The 12,788-nt window shown below is 38.0% G+C and overlaps 1 protein-coding gene across 1 annotated transcript in view; it reads right to left on the reverse strand.

Moving 5' to 3' along the window:
* The window catches only part of PSMD14 (proteasome 26S subunit, non-ATPase 14), a 106,967-nt gene that overhangs the window by 47,062 nt on the left and 47,117 nt on the right, over positions 1-12,788 (reverse strand). The window contains 2 exon segments of the mRNA XM_017855804.1: positions 1,296-1,415; positions 1,652-1,723. Coding sequence (XP_017711293.1) covers positions 1,296-1,415; positions 1,652-1,723 — 192 coding nt within the window.

The raw sequence follows: 12,788 nt of genomic DNA on the forward strand, positions 1-12,788 counted from the left end.
TTTACATGGAAGTAATGATATTAAAGCCTAAGAACGATGTATTATAATGGATATCTACATAAGTACCCATAACATATATGTCAGTTTTATGTATTTCATGTAGCCTAATATAAAAAGATAGATACACGTAATAAATAGTCTAAGATTTAAATCTAAACCTTTAGTTAACATGTAGAGTGTTTCTCTATTTCCAAATGTATAAAAGAAATATAATGGATATCGAGATGGATAAAATCAGTAGATCCAAATTAGTTTACCTCAACAAATTCATCTATTTAGAGAAAACTTTACATTTATAAATATATTGCATTCTGTAGCAAATATTCTATTTTAAATGCTTATTTTAATATATATACTATATATATTACAGTACTTAAAATTGTAATTTGTTCTCTAGCATCTACCTTATCAAAGTAAACTTACAGAGGCTCGAACAGAACAAACAGCTTTATAACACAATTTCTTTAATCCTTCTTTTACAAGGCTCAGTAAGAGAAATATTGCCTAGCAAAGAAGAAATATCCCTTGGAAAAATGCATGCATATTTTTCTAAACAAACAGGTGAGAAGGATATATGTGTTTTTTTTTTGGAAGGTAGATGGAATGGTTATTGTTTTTCGGCTATTTTCTTTCAGTCAAAATGCACATCTATCAACACAAGTTCATCAAACAAAAGGCAAAACAAAACAAAATCTCTAGAAAGAATAATGTATTCTATACAGGTAATTTGTATGGAGTACATATATATAACAAATATAATACAAAATACCATGCTAGCAAAAATATCTCAGGTTTGGCTATTGTTTGTGTGTGTGTGTGTTGTTTTTTAACTTAACCTTTTAAATAAAAAAAAGCTTTAAAAGTCATCATCACCATATAGAACATCTTAAATGACATATTTCAAACAATGGGAACAAAGACATAAGAACTGTGTATGTGAGTTGAAATCTAAATAAGAGAATCCTCAATCTTTGAAAAACTTGGTTCAAATCAAACTAACACTCTGCTATTATAGGGTAAGTAACTTTTTAAATCCAGTATTTTACCAGTTTAAGCTGAAGGCATGAGAAAATAAATTTAGCATTAGCATCATTCAGTTTGTAGACCTATAAGAAGTTATGCTGTGTTTTAAAGATTAATGATTTAATTCAATACAATCTAAAATTTCTATCAAACTTATTATTAATTTTTCCTATTGGAAAGAGAAAATATAATATGATGAGTTAGTTTGCATAGGAAAAGAAAAATGAAAAGAAACACATTTACTTGCAGCAGGCAACCATAAAAGTACTCACTGTTCCTGACTGTGGCATAGCAAACACATCAATCACTCTGACGGTATAATCATCAACAAATTCTCCAAGCATCAAACCCATAACTTCCATTGGAACTCCAGCACGGCCATGTTTTAACATCTGTAGAAAGGAAGAGATGTGGATACAAGCAAAGTTCATTAAGGTCTCTGGTTCCTCTTTATAAAACAAAAACCAAATTTTGTTTCAGTGAAAATAAAAAAACTCTTTTTATAAATGTACCTAAAACAATAGCTTATTTATGTCTGAGAGGATTAAGGTGACAAATACTCCAAAGTAAATACTCCAAATGAAAGCAAAAGAGTTCTCTAAAGCAAGTAACTACATTCACTACTTACTTTTAACAGTGCCAGGGAAGAGATATAGACTTGTTCTGCTGTGTCCACTGCAGGAGCATCTGTAGGTGGCCCCTAGAAACAAATACATCAATTATTACAAACACACACAGAGAGTTTATGATTTTAAAATTCAAGTTACATGTGGTATAAACTTGATATTTTTAAAATAGTTTTGAAAAACATGTCAAGTACCCTTTTATTTGGCTACGACACAATCAAAACACATTTGCAAATATCAAACCTGTAGAAAACAGGTAAAACTTAATACTAAGACAAGGGTCTAATGGACACAAAGTTTAAGTCTTTCGGCAATGCCAATCTACCTTGGCTACAAAATGGCTATAATGTACCAATCAGCCACATTTGTTACCACAGTGTGTATATGTGAAATGCTGTTGGACTAGCACAATTAACTAAAGCATCAACATCAAACAGCAAATTCTCTGAGCTTCTTGATTTTCAGCTAAAGACAGCATGTATTAATAGATTAAGGCTATGGGATTCCTCTGCAAATTCATCGCTACAGTGGAGGAGAAGGGGAAAGAAGACTTCTAATCCCTGGGTGAAAGAGCTGTGAACAACATCCTCTGCATGTCACCTAATGAAGCTGTTCCCCTCCCCCTATACAACAACAAATTTAACACAATTGCCCCAGGTGTGAACAAACCAGTTGAGACAGGTATAGCTGATGTGAAAATACTTCCAAAATCCTAACCACTATCTTTAAAACAAGTATTACTACCAATCTTATTACAGGCTAAGGAAGACACTATGCTTCTCCTCTAAGGATTCTATCTTCCTGAAAGGAAGCAAACTTCTCTTGACTATAACATTCAGCTGCACAAGGTAACTTGACATATAGTTCTTACCCTCAAGAGGCCTACAGTCATATAAATGTGATTCTGCCCCACAATTAGTGCACATAGAAAGCTTCTTGTTTTTTAATATTGAACAATCTGGGAAATTAAAAGGAGATATGACATAATTGCCAGGTCCTGTTTTGCTTAAAGTTCCCTTTCCCTGACAGTAACTCTATTACAAATTAGGTAAACAACATGTTACCTTATCCAAATTGTAAGCCATGTTCTCTCTCCCATTTACACTTTTACATACTGAAAGTAAACAATTGCTTTACATTCCATACTTATAGGTCTATGTGTATTTCGTGCTTTTGTGTGGGTGGGTGTGTGGGTGTGTGTATGTGTGTTAAATTCTATTACTTTATATTGTTTTAAAAGTTCATAATATTTACTGGAAGCATTAAGTATAAACAGTTCTAGAATAAGTTTTCTCTAAATAAAATAATTTTGTTTTTTTATTTACTTCTGTTCAAAGTGGTGGGAAAAATCAAGTCCCTCAAATTTAATTTTCATCATAAATGCCAGGCAATAAAGTTGGAAACTGACCAAATTCTTCATCTATTATCACCTAATGCAGTTTTATTGCTTATTTTTCAAATAGCTAAGATCTCCTTCAGAATGTAGTATCAGGCCAAAGCATCTTGCTGAAGTCATCATATAAACCTAATTTTAGTGGTATAATAATTTTACTCATTTCACTTAGAAAGTTAAGAAAGATTAAGGAAAAGGTGAGGACAACAATAAATTAGTTGTGATGAAAGGTTTGGGGGAAGTGGTAGTAGCCTTAAAAGGTTAGGATAATAGTAAGGTTTCAGTTAAACAGAAGGAAGTGATTCTTGTGATCTACTGCATAGCCTGGTGACTATAGTTAATAATAATGTATATTCCAAAATAGTTAAAAGATGACTTCAAATGTTCTCAGCACAAAGAAATGATAAATATTGAGGTGATGGATATGTTAGCCTTATGTGATCATTCCACAACATACATATTTATCAAAACATTACCCCCCACCAATATATATAATTATTTGCCAATTTAAAATAAAATAAAACTAGAAAAATAGGTTAACAAACACTGCATTCATAAAATTATCCCTAGATCCAGAGCAACCTTATACATTGCATATGAAGAAAGAAGTTAAACTGGTATCTTGACTGTCGCTTTAATACAGCCTTTCTCAACTTGCCCGAAAAATGTTTTTTTTAGAAAAAAAAGGGAAATAAAACATCACACCATCACCAAAATGCGTTACTGACAGAATCCAGAAACTATTTCTGCCACCAAAGAAGGAAGAAACACTATTTCGTTTAATATTATATATATAACCAGTACCTAGAAAAGTACCTCGGCCATAGTAAGAACTTAAGTACTGATTGAAAGAATGAATGAATAAATTAAGGTGCTACTGCAAGCCAATGGAACAGAAAAGAAAAATACCAACTAGTTACCTTGAGAGACAGGAAGCAAGCCACATGTCAGTGGCCTTTCTTCTAATTCAGAAACATACTAACTCACAATGGATTTTTTTCTGATTCAGAAATATAGTAACAAGAAAGCCATGTACTAAGAGAAGACTATGCAGCTGTTTATTGTATGAGTGCTGTTTTATTTTTGTTTTTTTTTAGACGGAATCTCGCTCTGTCGCCCAGGCTGGAGTGCAATGGCGCAATCTCGGCTCACTGCAACTACCGCCTCCGGGGTTCCAGCATCTCTCCTGTCTCAGCCTCCTGAGGCACTAGGATTACAAGGGGTATGTCGCCACGCCCAGCAAATTTTTTGTATTTTAGTAGGGACGGGGTTTCACCGTGTTGCCCAGGCTGGTCTTGAACTCCTGAGCTCAGGCAATCCACCCGCCTTAGTCTCCCAAAGTGCGAGCACTACAGGCGTGAGCCACCGCACCCAGCCATGAGTGCTGTTTTTAAAACAGCAGCCAGTGATACTTACTGCTGCCCCTTTCACTACTGTTGGCAAGAACTAGAGAAGGTTGGTAGCGGTGAAATGATGCCAGAGAGAGAGAGAAATCGCATATAATACACTGTCAATGGGACAGATACTAAAGACCTCGGCTAGCAGTGACTATCTAAGGCTGTTGTTTTCCTACATGCTCACCTGTTCAGAATAGCAAAAACCAGGCAACTGAAGAAAACCCCATTAAAGACTCGAAACTGAGCTCAGAGAAGTATGTAAGAACATGAACAGCTGATATGGGGGGAGGGGAGCCAGGGCAGGGCTGGGTAGAGGAGGGTGTGGTCCCTGGCTAGGGCACCACCACCGGGCTTGCGCCCATGGACCTAGGTGAAGACAGGCATTTTTGTTTTCCTGCCCAAATGTTGCATTTCCAAGACCACCCTGGCCTGCCACTCCCCAATCCTGTGTCTATTAAAACTCCAAGACCCAAGCAGTCAAAGACACAAGTGGCTGGACGTTGAGAGGAACAGAACACATCAGCAGAAGAAGACACTGGTGGCTGAACATGAGAGAGGAGCACATCAGCAGAGGAACACACGGATGGCTGGACGTGGAGAGAAACCACCAGGGTAGGAGCAAACCAGCACGCAAGCAGGCCATCAACCAGCAGAATGAAGCAGAGTTTGGCCAGGGCAGAGGACAGCGGCCTGACTCCAGGTGAAAACCATCTCCCTTCTGGCTCCCCTATCTGCTGAGAGCTACTTCCACTCAGTAAAACCTTGCATTCATTCTCCAAGCCCACATGTGATCGGATTCTTCCAGTACACCAAGGCAAGAATCCCCAGATACAGAAAGGTCTCTGTCCTTGCAGTAAGGCAGGGGGTCTAATTGAGCTGTCTAACACAAGCCACCTATGGATGGCTAAACTAAAAGAGCACCCTGTAACACACACTCACTGGGGCTTCAGCTGTAAACATTCAATCCTAGACACTGCTGTAGGGTCAGAGCCCCACAGCCTGCCTGTCTGTATGCTCCCCTAGAGGTGTGAGCAGTGGTGCACTGAAGAAGCGAGCCACATCCCAATTGAACGCCCTGTGAAGGGGACAAGGGAACTTTTCCTGTTTCACAGCTACAGATCAAAGATGACCCAATTAGCTCCCAAGATGAGAAAAATGTGGGGCTGTGGACCATCTACCTACATTATCTTTTGGCAAACACTCCTGGGGGGCAGTATTCTGATGATTCAAAAAGAAAAGTCACCTAAATATAGGAATCGTGAACAAAATTTTAGAAAACTATTTGACATCAGTAAAATAGAAGTTCCTTATCTTTGAAACAGAAAGCTGGAGGACAGACCAAGATAAAAAGATGAAAAATAATTAAGAATTAAAATCACACTAAGAGAAACAAGGGTAAAAGCATTATAACAAATTTAATTCAGTGATATACAATATAAATTTCTAGATGTCCCAAAATGTACAGTAAAAACTTAGAGATGAAAACTTTTAGAAATATAATAAAATTAGAGCAGCAGTCTCCAACCTTTTTGGTGCCAGGGACCGATTTCATGGAAGACCACTGTTTGAGTTTTGGGGTGGGAAGGATGGTTTTGAAATGAAACTGTTCACCTCAGATCATCCAGCATTATAGATGGCGCATGCAACCTAGATCCCTCACATGGGTGTTCAAAATAGGGTTTGTGCTCCTATGAGAATCTAAAGCTGCCACTAATCTGACGGGAGGTGGAGCTCAGGCAGTAATGCTCACTTGCCTGCTGCTCACCTCTTGCTGTGTGGCCCGGTTTCTATGGTCACAGACTCATATGGGGACACCTGAATTACAGGACAGACAAGAGCTCAAAGCTAAAAAATACAGTTGTTTCTAAGGATAAAATAAACAGAAACAATAAGCAAAGGCAAAGCTGAGGAAAATTTCCTTGAATTAAAAAAAAAAGTTCACTTTTGGGACTATCATATGTGAGGCAATAAGCAATGAATAAAAAACTGTATCTTGAAAAATCTTAGCTAAATCTCAATTACTTTAAGTAAAATGTCTAAAACCATATGAGTAGAGAAACCAAACAACCTGCTGGGAAAAAAATGCAACACAGGTTGACTTTGAATTTATTTGCAACATTAGATGGCAGAAAACAATGAAGCAAATCTTCAAAGTTTTAGGTAAAAAACTGAAAGTAAGAATTTTATATTCATTTTTTTAAAAACATCCAAAGGCCCACAAATATATTACTAAATATATAAGGGCTCAGAAAATAGAATTTCATATATCTTCCCTGAAAGAGCTTCTTCAATAAAAGATCCACTTGAGCATCCCAGTCCTCAAATAAAAATTAAAGGCTAAAAAATGGAAGAGTCATCATATAAAGAAATCTGTTACAACCAGTGAATGCAGTTAAAAAGATATAGATACAAATAATGTAATCAGGATCCAAACCCCTCATTATCCAGGTAACTATACAGGCAGGAGGGAGAAATGAAGTACACAATATGCTCTATATAATAGGGGAAATTTTCCCTATAAATTTTCCCTATATATATATATATTTCCTATATAATAGAGGAAAATACAGATGTAAGTGTTGACTTTTATTAGTCTAGAAATATAAATTAGTTTTTTGAACAACTTTAACCACTGTAAAAATTAAAAAGCATGTAATCCCAGCTACTCAGGAGACTGAGTGGGAGAATGGCTAAAACCCGAAAGCCTGAGGCTGCAGTGAGCCATGGTTGACCACTGCACTCCAGCCTGGGCAACTGAGTGAGACCCTGTCTCAAAAAATTTTTTTAAATTAAAATTAAAAAGCCATGTACACATTACTAAGTCACTGGGGAAGAAAAACCAAACACAATACTGACAGTAAAACAACAGTAGGAAATCAAGAAAGAAGAAAAACAAAAATACCAAGCAACATAAGGTAAGATCAAATATACTGGTTATAAAAACATATAAATGGATTAAAGTCCCTTGTTAAAAGATAAAAGCCTCTCATAATGGGTTTAAAAATGTAAATTCATGTGTATGCTGCTTACAAGTAACAATTAAAACAAAAAGATTGAGCAAAATTTGTCAATGAGATACCAACATTTTTTGTTTAAAAGAAGCCACAATGGCCAACAGTTCACTCACCTTACCTTTCTTCAGTGGTGTATTACATTAATATTTCCCACTATTAAATCATCTTTGTACTACTAGATTAATTGTTCATGTTTTCTTTACTATTTGTTCATTGATTTTTTTTGTTCTCATAAGTGAGATTGCTTTGGCATTTTTTGTGTGTGAAAATTGCCAGGTTTTGATATCATTATGTTAGAGTTACAAAACAAACTGAAAAATTTACAAGTTTCCCAATTACAAAGTTTTCCATTTTCTATGTTCCAATAAAATGTATGTGAATAGAAAATCTATCCATGTTTTTCAATTTTGGAAGTGTTCATTATTAAAACATTTGTCTTTGAGGCTGTTCTGTGGCTAATTGTTATAACCTTTTCAGTTGTATTGATAAATTCAGGTTATCTATATCTTGAGGCTATATGAACTATTATAGTGTTGCAGAAAGCTTCATTTCATTTAGATTTCAAAGTTATCACCATAGAATTGAACATATTCTATTTTAATTTTTCATTTTTTCTTAGTACTGGAAGCATTTAAAACTAAATTTCCTTCCCTATATCATGTTATACCACCACCCAGATGGATTAAAGAGTTACATGTTTTTTTAAAAAATTAAAGTGTAACAAATGCTATGCCAAAAATATTGGTGAATGTCTATTTGGTCTGGGTGAAGAAGCACATTTTAGGTACAAACCCAACTGAACAAATAAAGGAACATAAAATTGCCAACATAATCTAAATTTCTAAATACTTAAAGAATTTAAAACAAAATACCGGCCGGGCACGGTGGCTCAAGCCTGTAATCCCAGCACTTTGGGAGGCCGAGACGGGCGGATCACGAGGTCAGGAGATCGAGACCATCCTGGCTAACACGGTGAAACCCTGTCTCTACTAAAATACAAAAAACTAGCCGGGCGAGGTGGCGGCGCCTGTAGTCCCAGCTACTCGGGAGGCTGAGGCAGGAGAATGGCGTGAGCCCGGGAGGCGGAGCTTGCAGTGAGCTGAGATCTGGCCACTGCACTCCAGCCTGGGTGACAGAGCGAGACTCCGTCTCAAAAAAAAAAAAGAAAGACAAAAGTATAAAAGTACAAAATACCCTGAAAAAATAGTTTTCCCATTTATCACTAAAAGTCAGTACACAAGTAAATTAAAAATACTAAAACCATAATGGAAACATGGGCAAAGAATAATAAAGAGACTAATTACATCAGAAAACATGATGAAATAAATATGAAGGCCAGGCGCCATGGCTCATGCCTATAATCCTAGCACTTTGGGAGGCCAAGGCGGGTGGATCATGAGGTCAGGAGATGGAGACCATCCTGGCTAACATGGTGGAACTCTGTCTCTACTAAAAATACAAAATATTAGCCAGGCATGGTGGCATGTACTTGTAATCCCAACTACTCAGGAGGGTGGGCAGAGGAATCGCTTGAACCCAGGAGGCAGAGTTGCAGTGAGCTGGAGATCACACCACTGCACTCCCAGTCCTGGGTGACAGAGTGGAGGACTCTGAGGGAGTGGAGGGAGGGAGGGGGAGTGGAGGGGAGGGGAGGTGTCGGACTGGAAGGCAGGGAGGGAGAATATGAAAAGTTCAATCTCCCTAGCTGATCTTCTTTAATTAAAGAAGTGCCAATTAACACATTAAGACATTGTGGGGGTTTGTCTACCAAACAAGCTTTACAAAGCCCAATTTTAGAAAAGGTATAATAAAAGAAACACCATTAGCATTGTTGATGAGAATGTAAAATGGGATAGTCTATCAGAAAAGCAACTGGGCAATGTATATCGAGAGCCTTTCAACTGCACAAACTTTTTGACCTACTTTTTCACTCCTAGACATTATTTGAGTAAATAAGCAGAGATGTTTGCAGAAACCAGAGTGTTCATGATAGTTCTTTTAATAAGGCAAATAAACCTTGGAACTTAACCTATAATTAAAGAATATTGTTGAAAGTCTCCTTCTCTGAGATATCTGATGACTCTAGCCATTTTAACCAGTAAAAAGACCTTAAGTTAAAAGAACTCTAACCTACTCCTACACTGAATATTTTAATTTACAATCTTGAAGGAACCCTCCTCTAACTTGAAAAAGGTGATGTTATAGACAGAAGGGAACCTTGTACACTGTTGGTGGGAACACAAGTGGAGATGGCCATGATGGAAACAGTATGGAAGTTCACCAAAAAATTAAAGACAGAACTACCATATAACCAGCAATTTCTCTTTTGGATACTCAAAGGAAATGAAATCAACACCATACAAAGATATCTGCAGTCTCTTGCTCACTGCAGCATTACTCACAATAGCCAAGATATGGAAACAATCTAAGTGTCTGTCAATGGACAGATTGATAAACTGTGATGCACACACACACACACACACACATATACACACATACACACACAAATGGAATATTATTCAACCATAAAAGAAAACCCTGCCATTTGTGACAACATGGGTGAACCTCAAAAGCATTGTGCTAAATGAAATAAGCAAGACCGAGAAAAACACATACTTCATGTATACATGGAATCTAAAAAAGTTGAACTCATAGAAACAGAGTAGAATGGTGGTTACCATTAGCCAGGGGTGTGGGGGAAAGGGGAGATGTGGGTTGAAGGGTACAAACTTGATTGTAAGATGAATAAATTCAGAGGATTGAATGAAGTGACACATGTAAACTAACTTGATTGTGATAATCACATCATTAAATACATGTATATCAAATCACCACATTGTATACCTTAAGATCATATAATTTTGCCAATTATACCTCAACAAACCTGGGGAGGAAAAAAAAAAGCTAAGAGAAAGGAGCCTGGCTACCAACTACATTCACATGGAGGCAGATTTCTCTCCTTTCTTGGAGGCTACAAAAACGAGGTAAATTACAGATTAACCCATACAACAACCAGCTAGGCTTATGTTTACCCATGCAAAGTATTTTAGGCACTGAAGGATACAGCCTTTTTTGGGCAAGTCTTGACTCTTTAGAGATTCCACTTCAGAGAGTTCTTCACTCTCAAAATCTGAGCTACCCAGGACAGGAATGTGACTTCAAATCATGCATGATATATAGGAAATGTTCAAAAGAACTTGATAAAGTCTGGGAAACAGAAGACTCAAGGTACAAAACACCTCTCTTTAAAATCTGAAAAGCTGTCAGATAGACAAAGTTTAGACTAACAGTTCTCAAAGTGTAGTCTCCCTGAACCCTTCACAGTCAGCATCGCCTGTGAACTGGTTAGCAATGCACATTCTTACTGAATCAGAAACTCTGGAGGCAGAGCCCAGACATGTGGGTTTTTAAAAAGCCCTGCACGGCCGGGCGCGGCAGCTCATGCCTGTAATCCCAGCACTTTGGGAGGCCGAGGTGGGCGGATCACGAGGTCAGGAGATCGAGACCATCCTGGCTACGGTGAAACCCCGTCTCTACTAAAATAAAAAAAAAAAAAAAAAAAAAAAAAAAAAAAAAAGCCCTCCAGGTGATTATGATGCTAAAGTGTGTGAACTACTGATTCAGACTACGTTTTATGCAGAACTATAAGCTAATTGGAAGAAGCTATAGGACAGTGAATTTGGGTTCAATTTAAGAAAAATTTTGGGCCAGGCATGGTGGCTCACACCTGTAATCCCAGCACTTCGGGAGGCCAAGGTGGGCGGATCACAAGGTGAGGAGACGGAGACCATCCTGGCTAACACGGTGAAACCCCGTCTCTACTAAAAATACAAAAAAATTAGCCTGGCGTGGTGGCAGGCGCCTGTAGTCCCAGCTACTCGGGAGGCTGAGGCAGGAGAATGGCGTGAACCTGGGAGGCAGAGCTTGCAGTGAGCTGAGATCGCGCCACTGCACTCCAGCCTGGGCAACAGAGCGAGACTCTGTCTCAAAAAAAAAAAAAAAAAAACACACACACACACACACACACACACACACACACACAAATTTTGTATTGGTCCAAACTATCTAAAGAAGAGTTTAAGTTAATAAGCTACCCATATTTGGAGTTAATCAAACACAGGTGTTCAAATTGGTAAAAGTATTACAGAAAAAGCTTACATATTCAATGACTGATTAAATCAGATGATTTTTTTGGGAGGCCAAGGAGGGGGCGGATCATGAGGTCAGGAGATCGAGACCATCCTGGCCAACATGGTGAAACACTGTCTCTACTAAAAATACAAAAATTAGCTGGGTGTGGCGGTGCATGCCTATAACCCCACCTACTTGGGAGGCTGAGGCACGAGAATCGCTTGAACCCAGGAGGCAGAGGTTGCAGTGAGCTGAGATCGTGCCACTGCACTACAGCCTGGTGACAGAGAGAGACTCCATCTCAAAAAAAAAAAAAAAAAAATTACATGATTTTTAAAGGTTCCTTCCTAATTTACTATGATCACATTCTCTCCCAAGATAGAGATCTCAAATTCAAGGCCTTCAAAATTCAAACTCAACCATGTTTCTCTACAAACTAACTTGCCAACTTATTCTAATTAATATATTGAGTCTCAAACTATGAATCTAGGCAAAATTTTTGTTGACTTTCTCCTTCAGTCCTTATATTCAATATATCACCAAGTTTCATCAATTATTTGTTATTCTGCAGTGTGGGCAGAAATTTTTTAAATATTCATTTTTGAGAAATGAGTGGCAAGAAAATAACATCCAAAGAGTTCACTCCTAGGCAAGTAAGTTTGGAATATAGTGTGTATCCACCGCAACCCCCAAAATTTGTTGTACGTTAGAATAGGGCTGGGCACAGTAGCTCACGCTTGTAATCCCAGCACTTTGGGAGGCTAAGGCGGGTGGATCACCTGAGGTCAGGAGTTCAAAACCAGCCTGGCCAACATGATGAAACCCCACCTCTACTGAAAATACAAAAATTAGCTGGGCATGGTGGCAGGTGCCTGTAATCCCAACTACTCAGAGGCTGAGGCAGGAGAATCACTTCAACACGGGAGGCAGAGGTTGCAATGAGCCAAAATCATGCCACTGCATTCCAGCCTTGGTGACAGAGCGGGTGAAAAAAAAAAACAACAAAAAACAATATGAAAGGCTCAGCCAGGCATAGTGACACATGCCTGTAGTCCCAGCTACTTGGGAGGCTGAGGTGGAGGATCACTTGAGCCTAGGTCAAGGCTGCAGTGAGCCATGATCTCGCCACTGCACTCCAGTCTGGGACACAGTGAAGTCTTGTTAAAAAAAAAAAAAAAAAAAAAAAAAAAAAAAAACTGTGAGG

This window comes from Rhinopithecus bieti, unplaced genomic scaffold, assembly GCF_001698545.2.
Source record: "Rhinopithecus bieti isolate Rb0 unplaced genomic scaffold, ASM169854v2 scaffold_40377, whole genome shotgun sequence".
Classification (NCBI taxonomy): Eukaryota; Metazoa; Chordata; class Mammalia; order Primates; family Cercopithecidae; genus Rhinopithecus; species Rhinopithecus bieti.